At 41.1% G+C, this 18,334-nt stretch overlaps 1 protein-coding gene across 5 annotated transcripts; it reads right to left on the reverse strand.

Moving 5' to 3' along the window:
* Positions 1-2,495: 2,495 nt before the first annotated feature.
* Positions 2,496-17,988, reverse strand: LOC113652211 (carbohydrate sulfotransferase 3-like). 5 transcript variants are annotated; one of them, XR_003442836.2, is made up of 7 exons: positions 17,638-17,988; positions 13,389-13,460; positions 7,400-7,564; positions 6,797-6,859; positions 6,360-6,504; positions 3,573-5,914; positions 2,496-3,393 (listed from the first exon to the last, which is right to left on the reverse strand). XR_003442836.2 is itself a non-coding variant. In XM_027161139.2 (6 exons), the coding sequence occupies exons 5-6, from the start codon at positions 6,437-6,439 to the stop codon at positions 4,696-4,698; spliced, it is 1,299 nt and encodes a 432-aa protein (XP_027016940.1). In that variant the 5' UTR covers positions 6,440-6,504; positions 6,797-6,859; positions 7,400-7,564; positions 13,389-13,460; positions 17,638-17,988; the 3' UTR covers positions 2,496-4,695. The 5 variants fall into 5 exon arrangements, 4 of the variants coding, with proteins under 4 accessions (XP_027016940.1, XP_047673770.1, XP_027016943.1 ...); XM_027161139.2 differs by having other exon boundaries at positions 2,496-5,914; XM_047817814.1 differs by lacking the exon at positions 6,797-6,859 and adding an exon at positions 7,009-7,056 and having other exon boundaries at positions 2,496-5,914.
* Positions 17,989-18,334: the final 346 nt, after the last annotated feature.

Here is an 18,334-nt window from a genome sequence, read left to right on the forward strand (position 1 = left end):
CTCGTAAATGTCCTTTGTGGTGTTGTATCGCCCGCCGTGGGCGATGGCTCCAGTGCTGAAAGTGGCTCTGCTACATTTAAAGTACAACAAGAACAAAAGAATCCATCCAGGAATGATAATATCATATCAGAGGGCTGGTCAGATGATGAACATGTCCGTGTGTTATGCAGTACTGTACATGAGCTAAACATCATCTCTGTGTGACATTCAGTTTGCTGAGGTGTTAAGGGACTGGTCAGAGGAGGGGGAGGTCCTGGTGTTAAGTGTCATGTGTGAATTGTGTTAGTAATGTAGTTAGCAAAACGACTATATGATGATGTGAGCAAAGGCACAGAGTAATAGATACAACATAAAATCCTCTCAGAAATCTTATCATGCTAGCGTACATTAGCTATCCGTACATACAGACGAACTTATTCTTCATCATTGTGACACGTCAGAGTGAAAACCATGTTATCCTGCATATGCTAAAACATATATCACTGCTAACATTACTCAACTGGGTAATATATCCTAACCTGATAGGATCAAGGTCAATTATGAATAACGGTCCCTGCCGATGCCAGTGATCAAGGACCGAATTGAACAGGTTTTCTGAAAAACACAATAGAATGAAGATTAAAAGGCAAGCTAATATACGCTAACTTTACCTTATTTGTTGTTTTTAATCAGAAATATCACAATATCACAAAGCATGCGTATTAGCTAGAAGGTCATTTCATTTTGTTTAAATATTTCTGCATATCTCTATAAGACCGACAGCAGAAAAATCATCTATCAAAGAGTATCAAAAAAAAGTCATTATGTCATTATGAGTGTTTTGTTAAAGCGACAGTGCCACTTTGGGGTTTCGTCTGATTCTTAATCTGGAGTTTAATTAACAGTTCCAACTGAAATGAAGGAAACTCCCTGATTCTCTCTTCCTCACTTCTTTCTTTAGCATCTGATCATCACCTGCAGGACTTGGCACAGACTTGATGATCCTGATGGCGCTGAAAATGAAAGGCTCTGTAGTGAGCATGTGGCTGCTTTGTGGCTTAGCTGTGAAGAATTTACAGCTTCCTGCTCCACGTATTACTAAAATAATGTTGCCTTAGGATACATGAGCAAAATGATGAGCATTGATGAAAAAGGGGAAATAAATACAGAGTGCATTTCAGAGAAGCCTTTGTTAGTGGAACGACTCAAAGAAACCGTCATTCATTAAGCTAAAGACTTGAAATGATCGTTCTGTCCTGGTTTAAATTAATGGGTAGACATTAGCGACAAACATATAAAACTGTTTTGTTCTTCATAACTAATTATGGAAGACTACATCATAGTCATGATCATGCTGTGCAGGTTTTATTACAGACCATAATCAACAGTTTAGTCTTTAATTTGTTCATTCTGAGTCATATTACATGTCAGGTAAGACCAAAGAGCATGGACTGAGACAGATGGTCATGGCTTGGCCTGAAACAGCTGGGTCTGTATTTGACTGAGACGGGTGGGTGTGTATTTGACTGAGATGGGTGGGTGTGTATTTGACTGAGACAGGTGGGTGTGTATTTGACTGAGACGGGTGGGTGTGTATATGACAGAGACGGGTGGATGCGTATTTGACTGAGACGCGTGGATGTGTATTTGACTGTGACGGGTGGGTGTGTATATGACTGAGATGGGTGGATGTGTATTTGACATTGACGGTTGGATGTGTATTTGACTGAGACAGGTGGATGTGTCGGGTGGGTGTGTATTTGACTGAGATGGGAGGGTGTGTATTTGACTGAGACAGGTGGGTGCGTATTTGACTGAGACGGGTGGGTGTTTATTTGACTGAGACGGGTTGGTGTGTATTTGACTGAGACACATGGGCATGACTGTAATGTAAAATCCTCTCAAAATCATGTCTTGTTAGCTAACTTTAAGCTAACTTTCTATCAACAGCAGTTAAGATGTCAAACTGTCAAACTGTTAAGATCCTGTTACGTATATTACGTTAGCTAACTAGCATTGACGTTATCGTTTATAAATAACAATGCCCCTCTTAATAATTCTGTCATGTTAGCCATGTTAGCAGCGATCATGAATGAATGATCCTCACGGACATGCTCACAGGTTAGCTTAGTTAGCAATTAGCCGTGACAGTTTTGCTTATTGATTGATTGACAAAAAGAATCATATCAGATTATAGTTAGTCATTTAGCATAAGCACAATGTTTGAACATATATGATTGTGACTATAAAATGCTTTCAGTGTAGCATGTTAGCTTTTATACTCATGCTAGCAGTGAAAATCAGAAACATAAATTTCATGACGTTCATTAATAAAATTCTGAATTTTACTCATACCTATTAATATTCATAACCCTCTCTGCCTAATGCTATTCTAGCATTCTAGCATTTAGCATTAGCAAGCATTAGAAATTATGAACAATATGAATGTGACAAAAAAATGTGTCATGTTAGCCATGTTAGCTTTGGCTGTTATAAGAAGAGATGGACACCGTAGATCAGATTTTAGTGTTTCGCTTTATATATTTTCCAAAATTGCAATTAAATAAACTACAAAAACAATTTATAAATCTGAAAAGTCACCATTTGATGCATGACACAGTTTAAATAAGATGACTGTGAAATCATTCTTTACCATTAAATAAAACCATCACGGCTGTGTTCCGATACTGTTATAACACAATAATGTCGACTTTGACGATGGCTAGCAAATGAGCTACCAGATAATTAGCATCGTTCAATAATGTTCAATTAGCATATTTTGTCAGTTTCTAATTAACAGCTGATGGAAAGGCAAAATTATTTTATTGTGCTGACTAAGTAGCAAAATAGCTTTTAACAAGCAATGTACATTAAACGGCTATTTTTCACATTAACTAGTGATTGTATTACTCAAACAGCTCTATGTGGATCATAAATCAGCAATCTAGCCTGTTCATAACCTGAACAGATAATTAGCATAATAGGTAGCATACCGGCTGCTTAATCCTTTAACCTGTAATGAGCATATTAGCTAATTAAGGAATGTTGCTAATTATTCTAATATTAATTCATCTCTTATTTACAGCTGTTGGTCAGCCTAAAATGTGCTATCTAGGTAGTAAGCATGCTAGCTTGTTAGTAAACAAGCTTATACCATAGTTAGTTTGTGAACCAGATGATAACAAATACGGCTAGCAAATCAGCTATTTGAAAGGAACCTGTACCTAGTGTATGTAAGGTGAACTAGTGAAACTGTTTAGCTAGTTACCAAATGAAACTATTACCCAGATAACTAGCTATATATATATATATATATATATATATAGGTCAGCTATTTAAGCACTTAAATCAGGCAACACAGGCATACAAAACATACAGATGGACTATCATCGCTATCATTGACTTCAGTTCTGTCTGTAACTAAGAGTTAACATTGTGCTAGTTAGTTAGCATAGCAGCTAGTTACACAGTCAGACTGCTTTATTGTACGAGACTTATTTAGCTAGCTTGGTTACAGATTTGAAATTCTGTGAATTAGCTAGCTGTCCGACACGCTGTTCGTTTTTTGCTACAGATAGCTACACATTTCGGACCGATGAAGGCGACATGGCATACGTTTAAAACAGAATTGGAACACAGCAGGGTTTGGACACGAACGTTTTCGCATATTAACATCAATTATAAGTGTTGACAGAAAGTCGTCTGTTGCGAAAACCTCTGGCGTTGAATTCACACATTTCTGCAAACCAGCTGCAGAAAGAATGTCCCCAACACACACGGTATAAACACACACACACATACACACACACACACACACACACACATTACAAATAAGCCAAATGCAAATTCTCTCCAAATACAGACACTTAGCAAGCTGAAAGTTGACAGAAAATAGAAAAATAAATACGGTTTCTTTTTTACCTGGCAGCCGCAAGCACAAATCAAACGCATTGTCCATTGACCTAGCATGTACAAGAACATTCAGCTACTGTGTTGAAAAATCACATCTCATCCATTTATTTAGTGAACAACATAACTAAAAAAAAAATCAGATATTTAAATCTGCTGTAACTGTATGCTAGCTAATTTGTGAACCTGTTTAATGCTCCACTCGGCTATCTGTAGATGACAGCTTTAACTAACAATCTTGTTACCTTAGCTATTTACTGAGCCACTTAACATTCCTGGTTACAGTAATGAAATGTTTGCATTAGCATTCCATCTGAAAAGGTTCAGCAGCTCTACTATCAGCAGGTTGTGTAAGAGGATTGTGGGTAATATAGGAAACCAGTAACCAAGGTTTAAATCAAGAGCTCAGGATGTTTTTTTTTTTTTTTAACCATCAAGAAATTTACCCCCTAGATCAGGGCAACATCAGAGTTAGGATGTTTGGTTGATTTTTTGGTAACGAGTGCTGTTTGAGTGGAGCTCCTAGTCTTACTATTCATCTTTGGGATGAAAGCCTCTTTTTGCATTTGTAACAGAGTTGAAACCTGAACTAGCTTAAAGGTAGAACTGACATATTTGTAATTGATTAAAAACAATGCCCTACGCTACAGTAAAATGTTGTACATTTCTATCAAATAAATCTCTCCTCGTACCTCCATGAGGTTTGAGATGTTTGTGATACGGCTTTGTTGCTGTGCATTTGATCTTTCAGCTTATGTCTTTGTTTTTGGACAAATCTCCATAATAAATAAAATAAAGTTCTTTTGGTCATAAGAAATTCCTTTCTTGAAGCAAACTGATGGATTTGTCTGTTAGCATTTCTTCACTTTCTGCGAACGTGTACCCAAACAATTTCATAGTGGGGCCACAAATTTTCTGAACCATTCGCACGAGCTTAAACGGCATACTGAACCTCCACTTCTCCACCTGCTGGGATGAGTTTTTCTGGGTGGAGTACACTCCGCTAGCCTTATCAGATGCTTGCGTGTTCCTCAAGATCCACTCCTTCACCTGGGTGGTGAACGGGATGCCGGTAAAGCGGTACATCTCGGCTGCTTTAAGCATAGGAAACATGGCGATGTCCTCGTAACGCACCAGCATGTAGCGTCCACGCAACCACGGAGGCTGTTTGAGACCCACTTCGGCGGACATGCGGATGTTCTCACAGTTCCCTTTGAGCTTCCTCACTTCATTGTCATCCTCAGGGATGTCTCTGTCCATGGTCCACGTCTTCCAATGCTCGTATTTGTACGAGAATGCCACCATGCGGGATGCTAACATGGCTCGAGGATCCCGGACCAGCTGAATAACCTTCAGATCCAGTCGTGGGTCTTCTGCTAATGATTGGAGCGTCTCTAGTTGGCGTATTCGTACAGACTTTATGGCACGGTGCTCCTTCTCCAGGCAGGACTGAGAAGCTAGCGTGAGGTTTAGTGGACCACAACGCCGGTTTTGGCAATGGTAAGGCTCGTAACCCTTCTTCACAAATGGTGTGCAGACAGGATCAGTGCACAAGGACTGGCTGGACCCACGACGAAACAGTCCTTTTGTTACATGATCCTTTGGTGCTGGCTCGATGAAGGTCTCCAGCATAGTGAAGTCACATAAGAAAAGCTGAAGAAGAATGTCACGATAAGCCTGCGTCAGAACCGTACCATTGGTCCCTCCACCCTCCAGAGTTAGCATGCGCTCCACATGCCAAAGAGGCTCAAACAGGTAGAACATATTAGAGCCGTGCTGGTTAAAAAATTCGCCCACAAACGAGGAGCCTGTGCGTGTCGTGGCCAATAAGAGTATGTGTTTTCCACCTTTGCTGGGCTCAGAGATGTTCTTCAGATGCCATTTTTCATGTTTCAAATCGGATGAGAAGTCGGTCTTAGACAGGACCTGGACACCGGAGCCATTTTTTTGGAAAGACGGCCAAAAATACCTGCTGATCTGGAATGGAGTCTGAGGCGTCTGCTTCAGTAAGAGCTTGTCCGAGACCCTTACAAAACAAAAAAACAATAAAAACAGTCAGTTTGTCGGAGTCACCGTATCTATCATCAACAACCTCAGGCAAAGTTTACAGAGTTAAGAAATATGTTGTTTCCTGATAAAGATCAAATATTATTTACTGAGACTCATTTATCAAATGTTTTGCTAGGGGGAAAAACTTATTGTTATATGAATACTGTTTAAAAACCTGTTTATATCTAGTGTGAAAAAAATCTGGAATGGGAATAGAACATCCGATAGCTCAAGGGCTCGAGTCTTAACAAGATGACCAGGTGAATGTTCCTGATAAAAAATAGGACCTTCTTGTCTTCTCTGACTTCTCATCTGTTCATCCTGAATAATAGATTCATCCGATTGAAATCCGATCCAAAATGTAATCTCTAGAATTTACTCATATGTGCTTTAGATTCTTGATTAAACTTTAAGGCTCTTACTTGGAGATGATGTTGTTCTCCTTCTCGATGATGACCACGGCAACGATGAACACCAAGGAAATGGTGTATTTAATCTTCATTATCGTGTCTGATTATGTTCAGATTGCACCAGTCCTCTCAGCTGTCTCACACACACTGTTTATTTCTAGAAAACACACACACACACACACACACACACACACACACACACACACACACACACACACACACACACACACAGACACACAGACAGACAGACAGACACACACACACGCGCGACTTTATTAGGATTAGCTTTCACTTTGAAGATTAGTCCAGAATCACTATCATTCTGTGTGTGTGTGTGTGTGTGTGTGTGTGTGTGTGTGTGTGTGTGTGTGTGTGTGGGGGAAAGAGATTGGTGAGAGGAAACCAAACACGCGTCAACTTGTTAAAGAAGTGAGATAGACACAAGCCACCTGTTTTTCCTGGTGTGATGACAGACAGCTGCTTTCATCCCGCTTTAATGTCTCTCTCTATCTCTATCACACACATACACACACACACACACACACACACACACACACACACACACACATACACATACACACATACACACACATACACACACATACACACACATACACACACACATACACACACACACACACACACACACAGAATAATGTACCGTTACACAATGGAGTACTTTACACAGGAAGTGATGCGTATTAGCCGTCTGATAGACACCAGCAACAAGCAGAATAAAATCCAAGCAGAATAATGAACACACACACACACACACACACACACACACACACACACACACACACACACACACACACACATTTCCATAAGCACACAAGCAATTCCATAACACCTCATCTACACCAAGCATCTGTGATATTTTAGCACTTTTAATCCACACACTGTCCACTTTATTAGGAACACCTACACAATCCTGTCGCAGCAGCTCAGTGTATAAACAAGATCTTCAGTTACTGTTCACATTAAACATCAGACTGAAGAAAAGGTCTGATCTCTGAGACTGTACCCATGACATGGATGTTGTGTCAGATCACCTGGTCTGAATCTGTCCAGTGATGGTCAGTCTGTGTTCATGACGATGTCTCAGGTTCCTGTTCCTGCAGGTGAGGAACCTGATGTGGTCTGAGGTACTTTTTGGACCTCATCCACCTCAAGGTTTGATGTGTTGTGCGGCTGAGATGGTTTTCTGCTCAACACGGCTGTAACGAGTAATTATTTGAGTTACTGGAGACTTCCTGTTAGCCCAGAGCAGCTTATCATCATCATCATCATCATCATCATCATCATCATCATCAACGTGTTTCCTCCAACGTCTTTTTATATTATTATACAAATACCTTAAAGATCGATTGATTCGTCTATCTACTACATACGTATCTAGTGTAATGGTTACGATATTGGACTCTGACCACAGGGACACAGGTTCAAATCCCACAAATTGTTACAGATAGAAATTGGTGCAAGAGGTCTCAGATATAAGATCCTGAGGGTAGCCTAGTGGTTAAGGTGGGGGTTCGATTCCCGCCTCCGCCTTGTGTGTGTGGAGTTTGCATGTTCTCCCCGTGCCTCGGGGGTTTCCTCCGGGTACTCCGGTTTCCTCCCCCGGTCCAAAGACATGCATGGTAGGTTGATTGGCATCTCTGGAAAATTGTCCATAGTGTGTGTGTGTGTGTGAATGAGAGTGTGTGTGTGCCCTGTGATGGGTTGGCACTCCGTCCAGGGTGTATCCTGCCTCAATGCCCGATGACGCCTGAGATAGGCACAGGCTCCCCGTGACCTGAGAAGTTCGGATAAGCGGTAGAAAATGAATGAATGAATGAATGAATATTTTAAATAGTTATTAAAGCACCATGGAATCCGTTTAGACTGACCATTTTACAGATAAACGTGAATTGGGATAAAGATGTAAAATATCCTCGACACTTTCTGTATTTAAACTTCGCGGCAGAAGGAATCGGTCACGTCGAGTCAACATTTCAAACATAGAGGGTGGAGTGATTCATTTCCACAAAGGAACACAATGTCAGCATCTCCAAGGTAACAGGGTCTGACCGAGGGGTCAAGGGTTCGAGTACAACGCTTGAGAGTTTGCGGTCTGGTTACAGAGTCAGTGTGTGAGGTAATAATCACGACTCTAACATCAACTGATGGAACAGATCTAAACAAACTGGTTAAAATGATCCAGAAACGTTTTGATTTAATTAAAATAAAAGCATCACAGAAGCGTTGTGGCGTCTAAACAACACCAAAAAAAAAGCTAATGATAATGTTATGAATATAAAAGGACAGTGTCTGTGTAGAGGGATGTGTCAGTAAGCCCAAGGCGGTGAGGATAAATTATAAACAATGATCTTAATGGAACGACGGAGACTCGGCCAACGTCGGAGGATCCTCTGATCTGAAGAGGAAGAAAAATCTTTACAGAACTTTATAGAACTTTGTGGTAGCATTCTGGAGGTAGCATGATGTTGTGTAGAAGCTTTTCATCTGCAGAAAAACAGGATGTCGGGGCAAATGTTGAGGCAGACCATACAAACCATGCTCGTAGAGATAAGACTGGGGGGATGGAGCATGACTTTCTAACAGGACAGTGATACTAATTATATGGCAGAAGCTACACTGCGGTAGACACAACACTCTGAGCTACATGTTAAAGTATGAAATGTGCTGCATAAAGATTTGTTTCATTATTTTCTCTTAGGAGAATCAGTGCAAGCTGAAGGGAGAAAGTAGGAGATGATTTTGTCTCCATTACACAATGTTCTGCTAACACAAATAAGATTAGATTAATATGAGGTGTTCGTTACTAAATAAAACATTTTCAGATCAGTGTGGAAATGTGATCGAGCTCATTTCATGCAGCGTGTCTGTGTGTGTGTGTGTGTGTGTGTGTGTGTGTGTGTGTGTGTGTGTGTGTGTGTCTACTCTGTTTGAGAAGTTCCTGTGGAAATTTCCGCTGCAGGTTTGTGTACTCTCGCAGTGAGATGAGAACGTTACACAGCAGGGCTTTGACTTTTCTTTCTTTCCTGACAGGAATCAGCTCATGCCAAACAGCACCTGGGTCAAACAGACCGGACTCCTGGTCCAAGCCTCGTTCCTCAGAGCCAGGAGTAAAAATACACCATAAAGACGCCGTGAGGAAAATTCTGTCGTCTTGCAGTTTAAAAAAAACGTATCTAGTGCAGATCTCGTAACGACTTTGAAACGATTTGAGGAAAGAGACGCTTGACTGTGGTTATGATGTCAAAGAAACTCAGTGACATCACTTCCTCTATACATGATGTGACTTATGAATTAATACTGAGTGTAAAAGGAAGTTTTCCTATAATAGCACATCCTGAAGTTTCTTTGACATCATAACCACAACGGTTATATTCATTCATTCATTCATTCATTCATTCATTCATTCATCCATACATTCATTCATCTTCTACCGCTTATCCGAACTTCTCGGTCACGGGGAGCCTGTGCGTCATCTCAGGCGTCATCGGGCATCGAGGCAGGATACACCCTGGACGGAGTGCCAACCCATCACAGGGCACACACACACTCTCATTCACTCACACACACACACACACACACACACACACACACACACACACACACTCTCATTCACACACACACACACACACACACACACACACACACACTACAGACAATTTTCCAGAGATGCCAATCAACCTACCATGCATGTCTTTGGACTGGGGGAGGAAACCGGAGTACCTGGAGGAAACCCCCGAGGCACGGGGAGAACATGCAAACTCCACACACACAAGGCGGAGGCAGGAATCGAACCCCCGACCCTGGAGGTGTGAGGCGAACGTGCTAACCGCTAAGTCACCGTGTGCCCAATTTCATAATTTATTAAAAAATGTCACATGATACTTTTATCCATTTCTAGTTACCTAAAAGGAAGCTAAAGTCAAGCTCATAACTTTACACTGCATTTGTCTTTAATTAGTCCTTTCCTCAATAAGCTCCATAAGATACTGTCTAAATAATAACAATTTACCCCCCCCCCCCCACTCTTAACGCGTCGTCTTTCCTTCCTGCGCGACACCGAGCGTTTGCGGCTCGTGTGACAGTTGTGTTCGAGTCTCTCGGCTGTCCTCGGGGTGAAAAGATGGATCTCAGCATCATAAGTGCAGAAGATGCTGGAAAAGGGAAGAATGTTCTGGATCTGGAGGATTCCTCTGAAGAACAGCTTGCACTTTAACGGCTCAGAAGAACTTTCTCGTGACTCGTGAAGAACTTTCGCAAAACATAAAGACGGTCACTGATCCTCCAGAAACAGCACACAGGGTTAGGAATGAAGTGTGTGGAAACTTCTCAACTGCTTCATTTCTGTCAATTCAGTTATTATCGTGTCTTGTGGTCTATGTAGTGTGTAAACATGTGTTATGTGAAACAGCTCATCGAGGACAGAACGAAATAAAAATGATTAATGTGTTTCAGATTCTGCGATTGCTATATAAATGTATGACCTCAGGTTCGCGTTCCTCTTTACGTTATAGCAGCTATAAACAGTCACTTCCTCACCAGACTCTTTTATTCTCTCTATTATAACTAATAAGACAGTCTGTTTTTTTTTCTATTTCCTGTATGATGGAGATGTTGCACAGGAAACAATGAAGCTAATGCTAGCACAAAAAGTGACATATAATAGCTAACAATTAGCAGGGCTGTTAAGTGTCACGCACCGAGAGTGACAGTCCATCATGTCGGTCTTTTCTCACGCTCTCCTGCGACACATCGTATTTCTCACGCAGAAAAACTTTTCGACTATTTTATTTATCATATATTTAATAAGCCGCTGCGCCCAAAACGTATCGGTCCGCACTGCTGTCTCTATGGAAACGGGCAGGAATCAAGCGCGTCTCAGTTCTTAGTCGAGCCTGACACTTATCAGCCAATCAAAAACAAGAGGCTACACAACAGCCAATCAGAAAATAGCACTATTGTATCTGGATAAGATTTAACGCAAAAACCAATGAAAAAAAAAAAAACATTCATTAGAGAGGATATTTTCGATGGTCGGTTTGAAACATTGTCCTCAGTCGTGTCCCTAAACATGTCTTGTGCTGAACTGTTTTATATGGAAGCAACATTACACATGATAAAGGGGTCCAAAAAGGCAACAAACACTTACAATAAACACCACCAGTTATAATCTCTCTCTCTCTCTCTCTCTCTCTCTCTCTCTGTCTCTCTGTCTCTCTCTGTCTCTCTCTCTCACACACACACACACACACACACACACACACACACACACACACACACACACACACACACACACACAAATTAATAAATGGAAATGAAACAAATACTTTGTAGTTGGTTAAATTGCGGTCAGTGAACCTCACCATACAACATCTCCCCTATTATTGGCTTTTTATTTATTTGTTTGTTTGTTTGTTTGTTTGTTTGTTTATTGGGGGGGGCTCCATTTTGTTTATTCAGTCCATCCATTCTGTAATAGTGTTGAATTAGAGAGGTCCTGCTAACTGTCACTACAGATTATTCATTATATTCTATAACTAAATGTAGAAACTTCCAGGATTTCAATTTAAAACCAAGTTACTCTGAAACCCTTGCCCAGTCCACCAACAACCAACCTGACTGTAAGTTCTTAATTATACCTACAGACCTCTGGGCCGTTTCTTTCCAGACAAATGGCATTTAAAAATAACTCACATGGGCGTCCCAACCTGGCAAGGCTGTACGTATCTTTCTTTAGAAGCATGGGTTTAACCCTAAAACCTCACCATAAACACCGTAAATCAAAGAAACACAAATAAACGTGGTCTGAGAAATTTCCTCTGAGAAATTTATATCATTTGCTCCTTTTCTCATTCAGTAGCTTAAGGATTGAATCATTGAATCATTCTGTTGTATAACGGATCAGGGAATCGAATACGGAAGGTTCTGTCCTCTCCATTGCAGTGTTTAAATCAACGCATCATTCAAATCTTGACCGAGATTCATTCTGCTCTTCTTCAGTAAATGAATCAGTGAATCTTTTAAGTCATAATGTTGATTCTTTCCACTCTCTTTCAGTGGCTCAGTAAATGAATCATTAGGTTTTGACCGAGACTCTCTCCAAACTCCCTCAGTGACTCGGTGTCTGCTTTGCTCCTTGCTACATTCTTGTTAGACGGTGAGTGTTGGAAATGAACGAATTATTCAGACCTGACTGAGATTCGCACCTCGTTCATTAAAAGAGCCAATTGTATGTCAGTCACTAATGTGAGTTCCACCATGTCCAAGATTTGCTTGATGAGTGTTTGAATCTGTGAATCATACAGTATGCACAAGATTTTTATCTTCTTCCATCCACTGGCTCATTTTATTACTGAATGAATCTTTTGTACTTTCTTATTTGGGAGTCAGTGTTTGAAATGAGTGAATCTTTTGCCCATGATGGCGTCTCCTTGCTCCAGCATGTTAGCTGAATCAGTAAATAATTATAATCAAGACCGAGATGATTAAGTCAGTTTTTAATCCGAGAATCTTACTGTTGTGAGCAAAAAATTAGCTTGACTCTTGTGCAGTGAATCACTCGAGTCACTAAGGTAATGAGTCCTTTTTGATCAGAGCTGTAATTATGTGTATGGGTGTAGAAAGAATTTCTCACACATATTATAATGAACACAATTAGCAATGATTAACAGTTATTTTACATACAAGATGTTTGTTGTCTGCCAAAGAGTTCTGGACAATGGAATGAATCAGTGAATCATTTTGCCAAACAGAATTACTGGAGGTTTGTTTATTTATTTAATTATTTATTTATTTTTGATTATTACTTGAATAAGCTTTACACAAAGAACAAACTATACCTTTATACATTTATTGCTGAGGATTATTTACATATATTACGTTACGAGTGGAGATTCTATACTATATACTAACATCCTGAACGACTGTTGGTGTGTGATTACAAGTATACACACACGCTAATACACAGCTAGCTTGTGACTAACTTGGAAACTAGCATAGAAGCTAGCTAGTATCGTTACTCACGTTTTCTCCAGATGTGGTGTTCTGTATTCAAGTCAAATCGTCTGATCTCAGTTTATCCAGGACCCTGACTTCCTGTTGGTTGAACATAAAGACATATTTTCTCAGACATGACAATATTATTTTATACCGTTGCACGATAGCAATTTACACACACACACACACACACACACACACACACACACACACACACCCCACACACCCGAAGCTAACTATTTAGTGAATAAATTTCTATGCAACACCAACATCTCTGAAGTGTGTCTTTATGTGTCGATTCATATGTGCTGAAAATAGATAGATAGATAGACAGACAGACAGACAGACAGACAGACAGACAGACAGACAGACAGATAGATAGATAGATAGATAGATAGATAGATAGATCTCCGTCCGCTGTACTTGTCCTGACGTATGAGCTGTTGCCATAGAAACGAGTGCATTAGTGTAAATGCACTGCACCACTGAAATATACATTGTGTACAAGGTTTCAGACGAAGTATAAGTTATGTGAAGTGGGCGGAGTTTACATCCTTATTCAAAATCGCAAATAATGTGAATGTAGTGATTAATCAAAATAAATAAATAAATAAATAAATAAATAAACACACACTAGTTTCCCCAGATCTCTTCTTTCTTCCTGTAGTAACTCGAGTCAAACATCTGAAGCCTTTATGACTCTTGGCTTCTTTTATTCCTTCAACTCTTTTGTGTAAATTCTCACACATCAGTGTTTATGAGGCTGTGTGTGTGTGTGTGTGTGTGTGTGTGTGTGTGTGTGTGTGTGTGTGTGTGTGTGTGTGTGTGTGTGCGTGCGTGCGTGCGTGAGTGTGTGTGTGTGCGTGCGTGTGCATGCGTGCGTGTGTGTGTGTATGTGTGTGTGTGTGTGTGTGAGTGTTTGTTTGTGTGTGTGTGTGTGTGTGTATGTGTGTGTGTGTGTGAGTGTTTGTTTGTGTGTGTGTGTGTGTGTGTGTATGTGTGTGCGTGTGTGTGTGTGTGTGCTTGTTTGTGTGTGTGTGTGATGATTACACAGCACACTAACGGCTTGTGAATACACAGCCTGCAGGTTGTGTGTGAGGTCTGGAGATAGAACTCAGGCTGAAAACTGAGACAAAGCCCTTTTCTGTGATCGAGTTAGTACTGAATGTGATGACTGATGATCAGGATCTACATGGTGGTACTTTATTATTGTTAGCGTACAGAACTGGGTTCTCCTTCAGGACTCAGAGTCTCACACAGCACTTGTTTCAGTGGAAGTGTTGTAATGTGGGTCGTTAGAGACCTGCAGACTTAACAACTGACCTGCTGTCCTGTTATTTAACACTATTACACTAAATCCACTCGCTCTCCCTCTCTCTCTCTCTCTGTCTGTATCTCTCTGTCTCTTTCTGTATCTCTCTGTATCTCTCTCTCCCTGTATCTCTCTGTATTTCTCTGTATCTCTCTGTATCTCTCTCTCTCCCTCTCTCTCTGTCTGTATCTCTCTGTATCTCTCCCTCTCCCTCTCTCTCTCTGTCTGTATCTCTCTCTCTCTTTCTGTATCTCTCTGTATCTCTCTCTCCCTCTCTCTCTCTGTCTGTATCTCTCTCTCTCCCTCTCTCTCTCTGTCTGTATCTCTCTGTATCTCTCCCTCTCCCTCTCTGTCACTCTGTCTGTATCTCTCTCTCACTCTGTCTGTATCTCTCTCTCTTTCACTCTGTCTGTATCTCTCTCTCTCTTTCACTCTGTCCTTATCTCTCTCTCACTCTGTCTGTATCTCTCTCTCTCTGTATCTCTCTCTCTTTCACTCTGTCTGTATCTCTCTTTCTTTCACTCTGTCTGTATCTCTCTCTCACTCTGTCTGTATCTCTCTCTCTCTCTCTCTCTCTCTCTCTCTCTCTCTCTCTCTCTCTCTCTCTCTGTATTCTTCCTTCTTGCGATGTCTTTAGAGAAAAAACAATCTAAGGATTTCCGTCTCCACCCTGTACTTTAGGGGTTTCCTCCAGTACTTCAGATTCCTACCACAATCCAAAGACATACGTTGTTGACTGGAATGTGAGAGTGATTGTGCCATGTGATGAGTTGCCCCCTGTCCAGTGTGACCCCTGACTTGTGCCCCGAGTCCCCTGGTATAGACGCCAGGTTCCCGGTGTATGAAAGGGGCTACAGAATATGGCTAGATGGAGTTTCTCTGGTATTTCAGTTCCTTTTTTCATATGGGTGTTATATCCGGTGTAGCGTATCTTCTTCAATATGAAAATGATCCAGAAAGCTCTCTATCTTCTCTCTTCTGCTCACCAAACCAAATATTGACGAAGTTAGAGAAGTGACACTATAATGATCAAGCGCTGTGTGCTTGGCCACACCCCCCAGTGTGTATTAAAAGGATTTGTGTGTAGAACACGTGTAAAAAAAAAAAAAACAATCCCTTCTGAATAGTCCAACAGTCTCACACACTCTCTTCCTAATGTAACTGTCTCGGGTCCTCTTATGGTTCCTCTCTCACTTATGACTCACTACTGGTCTTCACTCAGATAAGGGGAAGTCGTGGCCTAATAGTTAGAGAGTTTGACTCCTAACCCTAAGGTTGTGGGCTCGAGTCTCGGGGCGGCAATACCACGACTGAGGTGCCATTGAGCAAGGCACCGGACCCCCCAACTGCTCCCCGGGCGCCGCAGCATAAATGGCTGCCCACTGCTCCGGGTGTGTGTGTTCACTGCTGTGTGTGTGTGCACTTTGGATGGGTTAAATGCAGAGCACAAATTCTGAGCATGGGCCACCGTACTTAGCCGTACGTCATGTCACCTTTCAGATTCCAATAAAATGATTTTTATTCATCAGTCTCTATTTATCTGTATTAAGTGACACATTAAAGAGTTTAAACAATATACAATTATATAAAACACAGTATGTACAGAATATACGGTAGAGTTACTCTTGATAGGGTTTATATCTTTTTGAAGGTTTTTTTTAAAACATTTAAAAAAAAAACAATGAAACATTAAAGATCCCTAAAGAGCAATACAATGTTCCCTGAACCAATCAAGTGGTTAACGGTGTGCTAATCTGAACCGTCTCGCTATTAAGTATTTGAAACAGGAAGTGTGTAAATATTACAGATGTGAGATCGTGCACATCGCAGCGCTGCGATTTTGCAGAGAATGCTGTCGGCTCTCGTGTTATTAAATTCGTGACCCTGGTTAGGTTCTTTAAGCCTTCACTCTCACTTCAGTGCTGAACATCTGCAATGCGAAACGCTCCCCCTGGGGTAAATGACACAAATTAACCTTTCCAAAGGGGTTCACAATGAAGCCAGTGAGTGTGAGAGGAAATAAAGTGACACCGGGGGGCAGGGAGCCGGAGAGAGAAAAGGGAGAGAGAAGAAAGAGAATGTGAGGGGGAGAGATGGGGGTTTAATGGCATTCGTTCCACTGAGACGCTGCACTGTTTAGCTGTGAGCGTGGAGCCATGATGATCATCACCTTCTCTTTCTGCACTGCCTCCATAAACAAACATACCACAAAAGGAATGTGGGAACAACAAATACAGTAGAAAATCAGTCTGTATTTCCAGATAATCCTGTCCGAATAGAGCCGCACTAGAAACACTTATGATGTTGAGCTGTTTTTGCTCAGAGACACTTAACAAGATTAATTAAAATATCTGTTATAACTATTTATTACATAACAATCAGCTTCACTGATAAAAAAAAACTGTAAAGGTTCTTCGGGTGTGCAGCTACGGTTCTGCGTTCGTGTTTCTTTGAGTATCAATACAACGAAGCGAAAAACCCGCTGGAATCTTGAGGAACCTTTTATTTAATAATAATAATGTAGTGATAACTTCTACACGCTGGACAAAATTCAACTATCTGGCACCGGTCGTCCCTGTGGTGGAACTCCTCAAGCTGCATGTAAATCTCTACAACAGAATGTTTAGAAGGAGAACCTCATCAGGATGTAAGACATGTCTCTGATCTGAAGAACCCTTTGTTCTGTGGACGTGTGCAGTACGATCACCGTGTTCTTCTCAGTACCTCGAACCTGTCCTGAGTTTAAACATTTAGCTTCTTCTATGGAAATAAAGGAGAAGAGTTTTGTGCTGCAGGAGCTGGTGTAGAGCCGAATGTGGTGTAAAGATCTAAACTTCACTCAGTCACAGAGACACGGTGTCAGTTGTGTGAGTTTATAATCAATAAGCTGGAATAAAGCGTTAAGTGATTAATTAAAGCCTAAACAACATAAATAAAGATAAGGGATAAATAACAGATGATTACCATGTGTGCTGTGCTGCTGCTGCTGATGATGATGATGATGAAGATGATGTCCTGCTCACACTCCACGCTGTAATGTGTTTATATTCCTAAACAGCTTTTCCGCAAGTGTGATCATCACACGTGTTTAAATCAACTCATCCCGTGTGTGTGTGTGTGTGTGTGTGTGTGTGTGTGTGTGTGTGTGTGTGTGTGTGTGTGTGTGTGTGTGTGTGAGAGAGAGAGAGAGAGAGAGAGAGAGAGTAGTGTCCACAATAAATCCGCTCCGTTTAAAACAGACGCGATGAAAGACGAGTAAATTCCAGGCGCGTTCCCGTGCACGAAGTCCGCGGCTGCGGCTCGACAATAAATGCGCGCTCCCGCGGACCCTCGATTTAAAGACCAGCCCTGGGTCACGTGGTAGAGACTACTACAGTAAGGAGGAGGCGTCTAACACGTGCGCTTGTGGCCCCGCCCACTGATCCAGAGCCTGTTAATGTTTATGACCGACTTGTTTGTTTTTTTAACCTCCGATTCGTTAATTTACAATAATTATTACACTGTGTTCACATGTTTAATATAAACCATCTATAGGCGAAGTGAATTCAGTGTGAAAGCGGATATTATAAACGTGAAAACCTTTTAATTTCCATGTGAAATGAAACAGTGTTGCTAGGCAACAGGGAACATGGCCGTATAATCTATTTATTACTGAGGTTAA

The sequence above is a fragment of the Tachysurus fulvidraco genome, chromosome 8, assembly GCF_022655615.1.
Source record: "Tachysurus fulvidraco isolate hzauxx_2018 chromosome 8, HZAU_PFXX_2.0, whole genome shotgun sequence".
Taxonomy (NCBI): Eukaryota; Metazoa; Chordata; class Actinopteri; order Siluriformes; family Bagridae; genus Tachysurus; species Tachysurus fulvidraco.